Source organism: Dryas octopetala, chromosome 7 (assembly GCF_963921425.1).
Source record: "Dryas octopetala chromosome 7, drDryOcto1.1, whole genome shotgun sequence".
Taxonomy (NCBI): Eukaryota; Viridiplantae; Streptophyta; class Magnoliopsida; order Rosales; family Rosaceae; genus Dryas; species Dryas octopetala.
Genome location: NC_141372.1, coordinates 19990505 through 20004241, shown reverse-complemented (window position 1 = coordinate 20004241; position 13737 = coordinate 19990505). Strand labels below are relative to the sequence as shown.

General features: G+C 36.5%; 2 protein-coding genes across 3 annotated transcripts; both read left to right on the top strand.

Annotated features, from left to right (window-relative positions):
• Positions 1–452: 452 nt before the first annotated feature.
• LOC147280376 (zinc finger BED domain-containing protein RICESLEEPER 2-like) lies at positions 453–5357 on the top strand. The gene is made up of 5 exons (XM_086252195.1): positions 453–576; positions 2829–3061; positions 3222–3381; positions 3522–5189; positions 5296–5357. The coding sequence occupies exons 1-5, from the start codon at positions 453–455 to the stop codon at positions 5355–5357; spliced, it is 2247 nt and encodes a 748-aa protein (XP_086108321.1).
• Positions 5358–6245: 888 nt separating this feature from the next.
• LOC147280375 (polyadenylate-binding protein RBP47B'-like) lies at positions 6246–13027 on the top strand. Of its 2 annotated transcripts, none has more exons than XM_086250849.1 (8): positions 6246–6468; positions 8492–8975; positions 9165–9238; positions 9321–9451; positions 9802–9898; positions 11597–11755; positions 11907–12007; positions 12585–13027. In XM_086250849.1, exons 1-8 carry the CDS (start codon positions 6277–6279, stop codon positions 12673–12675), a joined length of 1329 nt encoding a protein of 442 aa, XP_086106975.1. In that variant the 5' UTR covers positions 6246–6276; the 3' UTR covers positions 12676–13027. The 2 variants fall into 2 exon arrangements, with proteins under 2 accessions (XP_086106975.1, XP_086106974.1); XM_086250848.1 differs by having other exon boundaries at positions 9162–9238.
• The last annotated feature ends 710 nt before the right edge of the window (positions 13028–13737 follow it).

Sequence of the window (13737 nt, the reverse complement as noted above, 5' to 3'; positions counted from 1 at the left end):
GTAAGTATTATAAGTTATGAATGTTTAGATGAAATTATTTAGTATAATTGTATTTAAGGGAACTTGTATTCATCTATATGACATTTTAAAGAAGTCTTTAGTGCCTATATAATTTAATTAAAAATATACATTAACTCTAAGTTGAATTAATATATTATAATGATTTTAAGAAGAAAATGTTCGATTAAAATTAATATTTTTTTAAATGGTAGCTAATGTAAATAAGCTCAATACAGCTCGAGTTCGTATTGGTTTCTATTTTTTTTGTTTTGTTCATATAAGAAGAAACAAGCTAAGCTAAGCTCAAATTCGAAAAAATTTAAAACAAACCAAGCTAGAGCACGGTGGTATTTGGTAAGGGTGGGCACGGGACCGAGGGGGGGACGAGACTCACCTCATCTCGTTCCCAATACCGAAATTTGTATTCAGGATGGGATCGGGACAGAATGACCATGGTATCGGTCAAAACCAAACAATGTAGTACGGGAGGGGTTCGGGACCGTGGAAGGCCAGAGGTGGGGGAGCTTCTCCCAACTGTTCTTGCGACTGTGAGGGGTTGGGGGAGGTCCTGTGCCGGTGAGGGAAGCTCGCCGGTGGTTTGGGTAGCCAGAATCAAGGCCAAAACCAGCTGGGTTCTAGTCGTAGCTGTGACACACACGCAGGTGGGTGGCTGGGTTCTGCCCAGCACCTGGAGGGGAAAAGAGTTGAGAGAATGTTGGAGGGGGGAAGACAGAACATTATCCATTGTTCGTTCATAATGTTTTTTAATGAGGTTTTAGGCAAGGAATAAAATTTCGGGTTTTGAGGAAATTTCGATGGAAATTTCGACTGAAATTTCAAAGATTTTAAAATTTCGACATAAATTAGATGGAAATGACGGAAATTACTATCAAAATACGGAAATTTTGAATGAAACTTTACCATATATTTATTTAACATATTATCTACTAAATTGATAAAAAACATTGAAGAAATCAAATTATATAGTAGGTTTCATGTGATATAAGGTAAATATAATGCGCGCTGGAGCAAATACTGTTAAATAAAATTAGTATATTCTTTATACTATATAATTTAATTATACACTAAAATCTAAAATCTAAAATCTAAACCCTAATACTCTATATATTCTATATACCCTAATACTCTTTATACTCTATAATCTATACATTAAACCATATATACTCTATATTCTTTAGGATATTAGGTTTTAAGCCCTTTAGGGTACTTTTAATTATTTTTTTATATAGAAATGTATTAAAGTTTAAGGTTTAAAATAACTAAAAGAAATCTCAAACCTTTTTTTTTCTTTTCAATTGTCCAAAGGCCCCAAACCCCCCCTCTTTTTTTTTCTTTTTTTTTTCTTTCCTTACTTTTTTTCCCCATGCCTCTCTCTTCAGTCTTTTTTTTTTATCTTTTCTTCCTTTTTTCCCGTGTCTCTTACCTAGCCAAGCTTTGTCTTCACTGTAACAACCCAAATTTTGGATTATGGTAATTTTGTTACTTAAATTTTTCAAATTTGTTTTAAGGAATTAGAAATTTCTTTAAATTTGTTTTAACTAACTTAGACCTTTGGTTGTGGTTCTAGAGCTTAGTTGTGTGGAAATGAATTTTAGAAAATGAAAAATTCAAGAATTTGGCGATTATTATTTTTTCCAGAATTAAATTATAAGAGTAGGATTTTTTATAATTTTTTTGAAAGCAATTTGACTATTTTGAGGTTATAGGAAATTAGTACTCATCAATACGAGTCCGTAGAATTTGTTGGTGAATTATTTGGAGTCTCGAACTATTTTTGGTGAATTTCTGAAGTTGGAGAAAATAGAAAATATGAAAATTTCGATAAATTTTGGTAAATTTCGGTAAATTTCGTAAATTTCGGCGAAATCTTCCCGAAGAATTATTAAACATGTGTTTTGATTTCGACATCCTAAAAAAATGAAATTTTCGCCGAAATTTCGCCGAAAATTTTGAAATTTAATTCCTTGGTTTTAGGCCATTACAAATATCACTCAATGTGAAATTTTTTTTTTTGAGTTGTGGGTTTTGGTTTGATCACCCCTCTTGCATTTCTTGATCAGTGCGAAGTAATTGGTCTCTCTTAATTTGTTGTTCTCAATGCGAAAGTTTTTATTTTGAGTGGTGGGTTTTGGGTTTTGGATGTGCAGGTGAGGCTGGTGATAAAGGGGAGGGTGCATGGTGTGTTTTAAAGGGACTGGATAGTGGAGAATCTCACCCAATGTATAAAGAAAGGTATAAAATAAGAGGGATTGGACTAATCAATCTTTCTCAATGTATCCATTAGGGGGAAAAGAAGGAAAAAAGTATACAATAAAAAAAATAAAATTAATTATATACAGGACGGGACAGGACGAGATTCAAATGTTGGTACTAGGGGTGGACAATAACCGTTCCAACCCGACCATATTGGGTTGGATTGGGTTGGTTTTTAACACATTTGTTGGGGGTGTCGGTGCTCAACCCGACCAACCCGATCTCTAATGGGTTAGCCTACGGGTGACAACTTCACATAACCATTCCAAACCGACCCGACCCAATCTCCTATACTTATTGCATTTTTGCTCCAAATGAAAGTAAGGAGAATGATTAATCGAACACAAGACCAAGAAGGCAAAAGAAGCCATAGCCCACAGGCCCAAATCGGGTTAGGTTTCTCTCTGACTCTCATTTTTCAATCTCATTTCTCATTTCTCAAGCCGCCACTCCAGTCTCTTCTTCTCTGAGTTCTCTCTGCCTCCGTCGCTACCAGCCTACCCTCAGCTCGCATCTGCTCAGTGCTAGCATCTGATGTGCTCACCTCTGCTCAGTGCTCGCCTCTGCTGTGCTCGCCTCTACTCGTCTCTACTCGCGCTCGCCTCTGCTCGCCTCTGCCTCTGCTCGTCTCTGCTCGCCTCTGCTCGTCTTTGCTCGCCTCTACTCTCAGGACCTCTTCTCTCTCCATTGCAAGGTTCTTAAGCCCTCTGCTCCCTCCGTTGCGACTCGATCTCTGCTCACCTTCTCCATTCTCCACTCTTCAGCTTCAATTTCTTCAACATTGAAGGTATACAAGCTTGACTGTTAGAGTTTTGCTTTTCAAATTTTAGTTTGAGGGTTTTGAAATTTTGATTTTCGGATTTTAGTTTTGGGGTTTTGAACTTTTGATTTTCGAATTTTAGTTTACTGGATTAATATTTAGGGTTTGTTAACTTTGTTTTTTCTAGATTAACATGGAGGCTAGCTCACCATCTCCACTGTCAACCCCTGCTACAAGTTCAACTCCAGTGATGGATTCAAATCCCAGTCCTGGTGTGCAATCATCAGCTGGCACAACTGCTGCTATTGAAGTTCCAAGTGAAACCCCAAGTCAAATTCCAGCACCAAGTACCAAAAGCTCTTAAGTTTTGAAAAAAATGATAGAGGTGTTACCAACTTGCAGGCCATAGGGTTTAGCAAAGAGCAATGTAGGAAAGCTTGTGTTAGGATGATAATAACTGATGAGTTACCATTTAACTTTGTGGAAGGTAATGGTTTTAGGTATTTTTGTGCTATTGCTTGCCCTAAATTTGTGCCACCATCTAGGAGAACAATAGCTAGAGATATGGTGTGTTTGTATGAAGATGAAAAGCTAAAATTGAAGAGTTTGTTGGCTGCCAATTCCCAAAGAGTTAGCCTTACAACCGACACATGGACATCATGTCAAAATGTTAACTATATGGTATTAACAGCACATTTTGTTGATTCTGATTTCAATCTGCACAAAAGAATTCTCAATTTTTGTGTTATCACCAATCATAGGGGGGACACCATTGGGAAACTTGTTGAGAAATGCTTGATTGATTGGGGTATAGATAAGGTGTTTACTATCACTGTTGATAATGCATCATCAAATGATGTGGCTGTTAACTATTTGAAGCGTAGGCTTAATTTTTGGGGGAAAAGTGTGCTAGCTGGGGAGTTTTTGCATCTTAGGTGTTGTGCCCACATCATTAACTTGATTGTGGTTGAGGGGTTGAAGGAACTACATAACTCAATTGCTTGTATTCGCAATTCTGTGAGATATGTTAGGTCATCCCCCGCGAGATTGGGAAAATTTAAAGAAGCGATTGAGCATTCAAAGATTGAGTACAAAGGGCTTGTAGTCTTAGATGTGCCTACAAGGTGGAATTCCACCTATTTAATGTTAGAGGCTGCCAACAAATTTCGAAAGGCATTTGAGTGGTTGGAAGAAGATGACAATGCTTATGTGAGCTATTTTGAGGAAAATGAGGGTGGGAGAAAAAGGGCAGGGCCCCCACAAGGGGCTGATTGGGATAATTCTGCTGTGTTTGTTAAGTTTTTAGAATTTTTCTATGATTGTACCAAGAAATTTAGTGGAACATTGTATGTGACATCCAACTGGCCCTTTACTGAGTTGTGTTCAATTCAATCTGAATTGAATACATTGAGTACAAGTGGGGATCCTCTTTTGAGTAAGATGGCAGCCAACATAAAGAGGAAATTTGACAAGTATTGGGGGTCGGTTGAGAGTGTGAACCAGATTCTAGTTATTGTAACAGTTCTAGATCCAAGATATAAACTTGATTATGTAAATTACAACATTTCTGATTTATATGGTGCTGATGTGGCTGAGGAGTTCACAATTAGCATTAAGAACCTCTTTTTTAGGATGTGGGAACTTTATAACTCTGAAGTAGGATCAAGTGTTGAAGAATCTTCACAATCTGTTGGGTCATCTTTTAATATGATGCCTGCAAATGATCCAAAACCAGCTGGCTTCTTGATTAAGAGGCTTGCAAGATTCTCACAAATGAGAAAGGAGAAGGATGTTGTTGAGATCAAGAATGAGGTGGATAGGTACTTGTGTGATCCTGCTGAAAATGTGGAAGATGATAAGTTTGATGTGTTGGTTTGGTGGAAGGCTAATAGGACTAAATATCCTAGTTTAGCAAATATGGCAAAAGATGTGTTTGCTGTCCAGGCTTCCTCAGTGGCTTCAGAGTCCGCGTTTAGTACTGGAGGGCGTGTTGTGGATACTTATAGGAGTGCCTTGGACCCTAAAACAGTGGAGGCTCTTGTATGTTGCCAAAATTGTCTTAATGCAGATGCATTAAACTTGTATACAGCCCCCTCATTTGATGACTTACTTTTCTTTAAGACTTTGCATGGAGGGACACAATCAACACAGGCAGGTATACATGTTAGTAGTTATGATTCATGAATTTGTTTTGCTGATTTTAGTGTGTTCATTATTTATTTTAAGTTCTCATGTTTATTTTTCTTTGTCCAAATATGCAGAAGTGACCTCTCAAGTTACACAGTTAGGAAGCAATGTTCTGAATATGGAAGACGTTGATTAGAGGTATATATGACTTTATTTTGGTGATGTGATGTTATGATTTGTTGTTGATATTGATGATGTGAATTGTGAATTGTTTTGGTTCAAGTTTGCTACCAATTGAAGTGACTAAAAAGGAATTAAGAATGAGGAAATGAGGATTAAGGAGTTGCTGAATGCTGACTGGCTGGGTTGCTATTTGCTGCCAATTGATGTTTTATTTATGCTTGGACAGTTGGACTGTTATTTTTTTATGCTTGGACTGTTATTTATTTATGTTTTTTAAGTTCTAAGTTGAAATTAGACTATTTGGAAGTTGGAACTTAGATAGTTAGACTATTTGGAATGTGGATTTGGATCATGGATGAACTTTTAAGTATGTATGAATTGTTTTTATGGATGAATTTCAGGATGAACTTGTAATTGTTTTTACTCTTTGTCTTTTGGGCCTCAAATTTGTCCTTTTTTTTTTGTTTATATGAGCCAAGCCCAACCCGTCTACCCGACCAAACCAACCCGATCACAGTTGGTTTGGATTGGTTTGGTTTTTCATCGTTTGATTGGGTTGGTTTGGGTTGTGAAAATAGGAAACCTTAAGGATTGGTTCAGTCTGCGGTTTAGGCCTAAACCCGACCCAACCCGACCCGTGTCCATCCCTAGTTGGTACCGTTGCCATCTCATTATATTCGGGATCGGTACGGGATCATTCCAAAAATTACAAAACCTAAACGGTACGAGATATAACCGGAATTAGACGAGATGAAACATGGATGAGTTTGGTATTCTGGTATGAATGCCCACCCCTTACTAATCGGCTCGGCTCGGCTTACTAATCGGCTCGGCTCGGCTCATTTACACCCGGTCGCAGGGTACAAAGAAGAGCAGCACAGGAGAGCGAAGAAAAGAAAAAAAGTTTCAAAAACAAAAACAAAGAAAACAAAATGATGAGCGCGCAGCCTCAACCGCCAACCATAATGGCGGCTTCTACGGCGTCGTCTCTGGGGTACCAGCAGCAGCATCATCATCATTATCAGCCAACTTCAGTGGAAGAGGTCCGAACCCTCTGGATTGGGGATTTACAGTATTGGGTCGACGATAATTACCTCAGTAACTGCTTTGCTCACACCGGCGAGGTCTCTCTCTCTTCCTATTAGGGTTTAGTGGCAATTTTAGAGTATATAATCAGAAATTCACTGTGAATAAAAGTGTGTTTCTTGAATTTCCGTGTTGTTTATGGTTTGGGATTGCTTGGAGTTAATTGCTTTCAGTGGCGCTTTAAAAAATTATATTTAATATTTTTTTTTCTTTCTTTGATGACAGTTCAACCGATGTCGGATTAGTCTTTGATTCAAACATTGTTTGTTAGGTTATTTGGATTGTGGTTAGTGATAATGCATGGATTTTGTGGATACGTTTTTTGGGCTAATTAATAGGTATAGACCTATAGGGCGGGTAAGACATTGAGCAGTCTACAGGCAACGTAGAATTTATGGGCTGTAGAGCTGAATGATATTGTTTTCTTAGAATTTGAGTGCAAATGACAAAGTTACTGTGGACCTGGATTTTTTTTTTTTTTTTTTTTTTTTTTTAAGGTGAGGGTGAGATGTATCGGATGCGGTTGCTGCCTATATTTGAAAACCAAATAGGTGCAGAGTTGACTGGTGCCTCACAATTAATTCAATCATATGTGGCTGGTGTCTTGTGAATAACTAATTGATTTATACTCCATCTTGTAAGGGTCAAGTGAAGTTTGCAATATGATTTTCCACTGTTCTATTCAAATTTACTAGATGGAATTCACGGTTATTTTTAGAAGGGAGTAAGGGAATTCTTCTGATACTGAACTGTTTGGTCCATTGGAGGCCTGTTGGCCCTGTGGGCTACAAAATGGGAGGTAGCCCTCTCCTATTCATAAACCCTGATGAACGTGAGATTCTATCCCTAGTTCATGATGCTATGAGAATTTACAAACCATGCAAGCTGGCACCTTCTTTATTGTTGAGTGTTGACATACTCTTATTGATACTAGATCAAACTGTTCTTTGTATTAGGTCTTAATATAAGAAACTCTAATTTCAAGTATTGTGTGAAATATCTTTTCAAAAACTGTAAGGTGTGAGATATGACTTAGAGGATGAGAAAAGAAATACCAATGTACAAAATCTATATCATATGAGTAGAACATTTAGTTTAGCTCATTATCCTTTGTTGAATGAATGCATGCCCACCTCACATATGGGTCTTGTTTGAACGTGATGTCCTCTTTTCCATGCTTCCATAATCTCTAATTACAAACAATTGGGCAATGTAAGTTCCATTTGTTTTAAACTGCATTGGGCTTCTTTTGGGAAGACATTTGGAATGGTGAATCATCTTTTCAATCATTGTTTTCTTACTTCTATATTGCATCAGAATGCAGTAGCCACTAATCTTGTGACCTTTTAAACTTCTAGTTACATTTCTTGGAACTTATAATTAGGAGGAACTGGAAATAGAGAATTTTTCAAAAATGTCAGATCTATTGTCTTGGATTTATAATTCCAGTCCGGTCCAAGGACATATTTTATTCTATTCATGATTTTGGAGTTTTTCCTTGCAAATTCTTTTTCATTCTATATTAGAAAACCAAGTTGATTTTGTTGTAGAGTTATATAAAATGGTTTGAAAGACTGGAGTACCTACTAAAGTGTAGATTTTTGTTTTGTTGGTGGTTCATGAGAAAAATTAATACTTGTGAAATGCTCCGAAAAAGAAGCCCTTGTACTTGTTTATCTCCACATTGGTGTATTCTATGAAAAATGATGCCAAGAGTGTGGTCATGTTTTTGTGCATTTTCCTCTCTTTCACTTCACAAATTTGGATTATGTAGCTGCAAGTATTTTGAGTGATGTGGGTTTGGCCAAGAAGTTGTTCTTTGCTTGGTTGAGGTTTATTTGAGTGTTGGTACAAATAAGACTGCGGTACTCTTGGACATGTGTAGTTTCGGCTTCACTTTTGATCTGTTTGGATGAAAGAAATAATAGAATCTTTTATCTATCCCAAAGAAAAAAAAGAGCTTTATGGATGTAGCCTTTTTATAAAGAAAGGGTGCTGTTCGATAGCAGTGTTCTGAAAAGATATGTTATTATTTACTCTTTAAATGATTGGTTTATGCAGGTGGTTTCAATAAAGATAATACGTAACAAATTCACTGGCCAGCCTGAGGGTTATGGGTTTGTGGAATTTGTTTCTCATGCAGCTGCGGAAAGAATTCTGCATTCTTACAATGGCACACAAATGCCTGGAACTGAACAAACTTTTAGGTTAAACTGGGCTTCTTTTGGTATTGGGGAAAGACGTCCGGATGCTGGGCCTGAGCACTCTATTTTCGTGGGGGATTTAGCCCCTGATGTTACAGATTTTCAGCTGCAAGAAACTTTTCGAACTCAATATCAATCGGTTAGAGGTGCCAAGGTTGTGACCGATCCAAATACTGGACGCTCAAAAGGATATGGGTTTGTCAAGTTTGCTGATGAGACAGAAAGGAACCGTGCTATGACAGAAATGAATGGTGTTTATTGCTCAACTAGACAAATGCGTATCAGTGCAGCAACACCAAAGAAAACCACTGGTTTTCAGCAGCAATATGCTGCAGCAAAAGGTAATATTCATTTCATAAATTGATATAGAAATAAATTCAAGTTGTTGACACAAAGACTTGTTCCTTTTTTGCTTCTTCGCTTAGTATGTTTAGATGGCATTATTCCTGTTATCTTGACAAAGCTCTTTTGAAAAAGTCTATTTACCCTGACTCAAAGATGCCCTTACCTGTGAACTTTTCTGGCAGCGGTATATCCTATTCCTGCATACACTACACCAGCAGTTCCCACACTTCCAGCAGATTACGATGTGAACAACACTACAGTAAGTTCGACATGCTTAATTGTATTGGGGTTTTGTGTCTTACATCTTATTCTTACTATCTATACGGTTATGTCTAATGCAGATTTTTGTTGGGAACTTGGATCCTAATGTCACAGAGGAGGAGCTGAAGCAAACTTTTATGCAGTTTGGAGAGATTGTCTATGTCAAGATTCCTGTGGGCAAAGGATGTGGTTTTGTGCAGTTTGGGACAAGGTTTGTTTAGCATTTAAGCCTTCACTTGAGTGTCCTTATAATTTGAAATGAAAGCTCTGGGGATGGGTTTTCTCTCTCTCTCTCTCTCTCCTGATTTCCCAAAGTATGGGTAGGGGGGTTAGAATGCTGGGTTATTAGGTTGGCACTTGTCACATTTCTCCTTGGCTCAAACAAAAGAAGTTGCATAAGTATCAACGATGGGAGGAGGCAAGAAAATGTTGCAATGCGATAAAAACTAAAACTTACTTTGTCATTGTCATGCCTTTTGTCTCCCCATCCCCTCCCCCAAGAAGGAAAACAATGATACTTTCCGTTTTTGTTGTTTATTGGTATCACTTTTGTCCATATAGGGCATCTGCTGAAGAAGCTATCCAAAGGATGCAGGGAAAGATGATTGGTCAGCAAGTAGTCCGCATTTCTTGGGGGAGGAGCCCAACAGCTAAACAGGTGATTGATTTTCATTGGTTGTCTATATTGAATCCTCATTTTGCTTCAACCATAATGATGTTTTTACTCTTGTAAAACTATCAGTTCCATTTTAAAAGACAGGAATATGTGGATGGATTAAGTCTTGAAAAATTGAGATGAAATGGTTTTGATTTGGGAATAGAGAGATTGAAGCAGGAATACGCAGATGGTTTTGATTTTTCATGGAAATGGAGAGGTCAGTTATTAAATATGGACAGTCCAACGTGTGAGGCTCAGTTGTATTTAGGAAGCTGTAGCTGGGCTTTATTGTCCGAGTTTAGCTATCCCAAGGAGCCATATCCTTTGACTTGGTTGTTGATATTCATCCAAGAGTTTTACTAATGGTCATCCTGAGGAACAATGAGAGGTTGAAGGTTCTTTACTCAGAGTTTACTAATGGTCATCCTGACTTTTGTGAACACATTGTTTGTATTTACATGACTACAACTTCACCTAGAATTTAGATGCTCATGGTTGATAGGGTAGATGCTTAGCTTTCTTATGGTAACACATTGAGAGTTTGTATGCAAATTATAGTCTAATCAATCATTGAATAATCTAGAATATGAAGGAAAACCACCTAAATAAATATTGCTGCTATGATTTATAAAAAGTTTGAATACTGAGGTTTTACTATAAAGCTGGATTTTATATCAACCTTGATGAATTATTTGATTTTATCATGAATACATAGTATTAATTATGGAGAGAATGTTTTAGGTGGATCGTTGCAGATATATGTTTTTCTTAACTAAAAATTTAATTAATTTGAATTGGAAATAAACTTTATCTATGAAGATGAGAACATTATTAGAAATAAGTAACAGAAAAGAGGTGGTAGCTTTTATTTGTTTATTTATTTTTGTTCAAAAAATTGGAGGATAAAGGGGAGGGATAGAGTGTTGAAAGAAAAGAAAAAGGGACAAAAGTAGAAGGGAGGGATACTTTTTTCTCTAAAGCGGCATAGTTTAAACTGGATTACTTAACATATTTGTGCTTTTGTGTATAGAATAGATTTAAATCCCTATTTGGCAGCCATCATATGGAGAAGGGTAAAAGTTATGGAGATGTGCAGTGATAGCATTGCAGTGGGTCGTCTGGAGTGGGAGAAACAGAATTTTTCAAAAGAAAGATGAAGAGTTCAAAATACTTTAGAGGAGAATAATGTATTTTGCAATATTATTGGGAATGTTTTGAAGCCCTCTTTTTAAGAATTGGAAGAACAAAATTTTTATTTACATGTTAGATATAAAAACCTCGACTCTGCATGCTGAATAAGTGAAAAATATACATGTTATGTTTAATAAAAGTGATAAACATCTTTGGTTGAGGAAATTTATAGAGTTTTTGCCAACTTTTTGAAACATATGAAGATATATAAAATTTTATTAAATGGGTGGTTGCAAATATTTGTTCTCCTTGACTTAAACATAAATAACTTCAATGTTAGTATGTTACTTGTGGAGATAAGAAAAATACCATGAATAAATAATATGAGTTGTTTTTAAAATGAAAAAAAACAAAAAAAAAAACAAATATGAAGGGCAGGGCTACAGTTTTTTTTTCTTTTCTTTTTTGGGTGGGGTAGGGGGGCAAGGATAAAGGTCAAGGGGTAAGATAACTCAATCACATGCTTTTATATTTTGTCGCATAACCTGACAAATTACCTTATCGTAGGATGTACCTGGTAGCTGGGGTCAGCAAGTAGATCCAAGCCAATGGAGTTCGTATTATGGTTATGGGCAAGGCTATGATGCCTATGCTTATGGGGCTACTCAAGATCCATCATTATATGCATATGGTGCATATGCTAGTTATGGCCAGTATCCTCAACAGGCAAGTCCTTATAAATTCAGTTCTGTATGTATACTGATTGCTGTCAAATGTTGGTTTAAAGAACTTTCAACTAGCAGAGGTGGTTGTTTTGTAGAACAGAGGGAATGTTATGTATACTGATTGATGCCTATACTTATGGGGGTTGTTTCAGGTTGAAGGTGTTCAAGATATTGCAGCTATGGCAGGTACCGTCCCAGCTGTAGAACAGAGGGATGAGTTGGATGATCCCTTGGCTACGCCTGATGTTGATAAGTACATCTTCTCACCTTTTTACATTAATGTGACATACTTTAACTGAAATAAATATTTAGAAAATTAAACTTGAAAGAGTCAGAAGTGTTTTGTTATTTTGCATCCTTTAACGTGTAAAAAAGGTCAATGTTTCAACCATCATAAAATTTTATAAAAAAATAAAAAATAAAAAAAAAGATCCTCACCTGATAAGAGTATCTCCAACCCTTTTCCTATATTTCTTTCAAATATGAGGATAAGTTTGGGATAAAAGTTAACTTTTGAGGAAGGGCTCTCCAATGCTAAAGTTTAAATTTCCCCAAATCATATAAAATTTGACTGTTGGAGGTTAGGCCAAGTACAAAGACATTTGTTTAACTCATCTTTCTCTACACAAAATTTTTAACAGTTCTGTTAAGGAAAGAAAGAACAGAACAAATACTCCCTACTGTCAAAGATCAGAATTGTAAATATGTAATTCCAAACTGTTTTGGCAGCTGTTTTGGCAGCTTTGATGTACACAGGAGAGCATCATACTGGTGCACATACACACATAAACTACATATTGACTTGTTTATTTCTGGTTGTTGATTGCTAGGTTAAATGCTGCATACCTCTCCGTTCATGGGAGTGCCATTTTAGGCCGTACCTTGTGGCTGAGAACATCATCACTTTCGCAGCAAGCTTAGCAGAATGACATGACCTTAATTGGGTTCAGGCTCGGGTTTGGGTTCTGTCTCAATTAATCGGTATACGTTTCGCATTCATAAACAAAATGGCTATAGTTGTTCAACTGAGGCTGTGAAGAGTATAATGGTACACTGCACTTTGATCTAGTACTTCCTAGGATTTGAGTCCCCCTTTTCCTCTCAATATGGGGGTGCTGATGTCATTACAAAAATGAGTTAAGGCTTTGTTGTATTGGGAAGGAATCTTATTAAGGTTAGTATTAAGTATAGACAAGCCAATTCAAGAAATGAATTTTTTTACTTTTTCCTTTATATTTGGTATCAAATATAATATATGATTCTTTTTCCTTAATATACGATGTTCTACTTTTTAATCCAAGTTGTGTAAAAAGAAATATTTTTCAAATAGAGTGAATATCGCTAGTTTTAACTTCTCAAGTTACCTTAATATGAGGCTTATTTCTCTGATCATGTGACCAATAGCTGAAGATCAAACTGAAGAGTTTGATCTTGGTGTATCAACTTCAGCTCCTCAACTGGATTAACCAATCATATAATTATCGCTCGTCTCTGTCAACTGCTGGGAGATATAGTACCTGAACACCCCATAAGGATAAAAAGGAGTAATTTTAGCACTCAATAATCTGAGCAAAAAATATGATATTATAAACAGACAGAAGCTTCCCTGTCGCCCAAATGCTAGCCTTAATTTCTAGTTTTTATATATTTTTATTAAAAACATGAGTCTATTAATATATAGGTACTGACATTTAATTTTATTAACCAAAACTACCTAAAGCCTTATTCTTCATTTGCAGACCAACTACTACAAACTCATTCTTCATTTGCGGACACCAAAAATATAACATACAGACATCTTCCAAAAATATCAGCATCAACGCATCACTAAAAAACAGAAACTGAAACTGCGAGTCCGCAACTCCAATAAACTGCAGTTTCTGCAGTTTCAGTTCACTTATAATTCTAGAGGTTCTGCAGTTTCTGCAGTTTCAGTTCACTTATAGTTCTAGAAACTGCAGCGTTCTGCAGTTTCAGTTCACT

Bases quoted from the DNA above. Each gene is read 5' to 3' on its own strand.
- LOC147280376 (XM_086252195.1), top strand. From the start codon at position 453: ATGGTATCGGTCAAAACCAAACAATGTAGTACGGGAGGGGTTCGGGAC. The intron at 577-2,828 runs GTGAGGGAAGCT...ACCTCTGCTCAG, and splicing joins TTGGGGGAGGTCCTGTGCCG to TGCTCGCCTCTGCTGTGCTC. The intron at 3,382-3,521 runs GTACCAAAAGCT...ACTTTGTGGAAG, and splicing joins AAGTCAAATTCCAGCACCAA to GTAATGGTTTTAGGTATTTT.
- LOC147280375 (XM_086250848.1), top strand. From the start codon at position 6,277: ATGATGAGCGCGCAGCCTCAACCGCCAACCATAATGGCGGCTTCTACG. The intron at 9,452-9,801 runs GTTTGTTTAGCA...TTGTCCATATAG, and splicing joins TTTGTGCAGTTTGGGACAAG to GGCATCTGCTGAAGAAGCTA. The intron at 11,756-11,906 runs GCAAGTCCTTAT...GGGTTGTTTCAG, and splicing joins ATGGCCAGTATCCTCAACAG to GTTGAAGGTGTTCAAGATAT.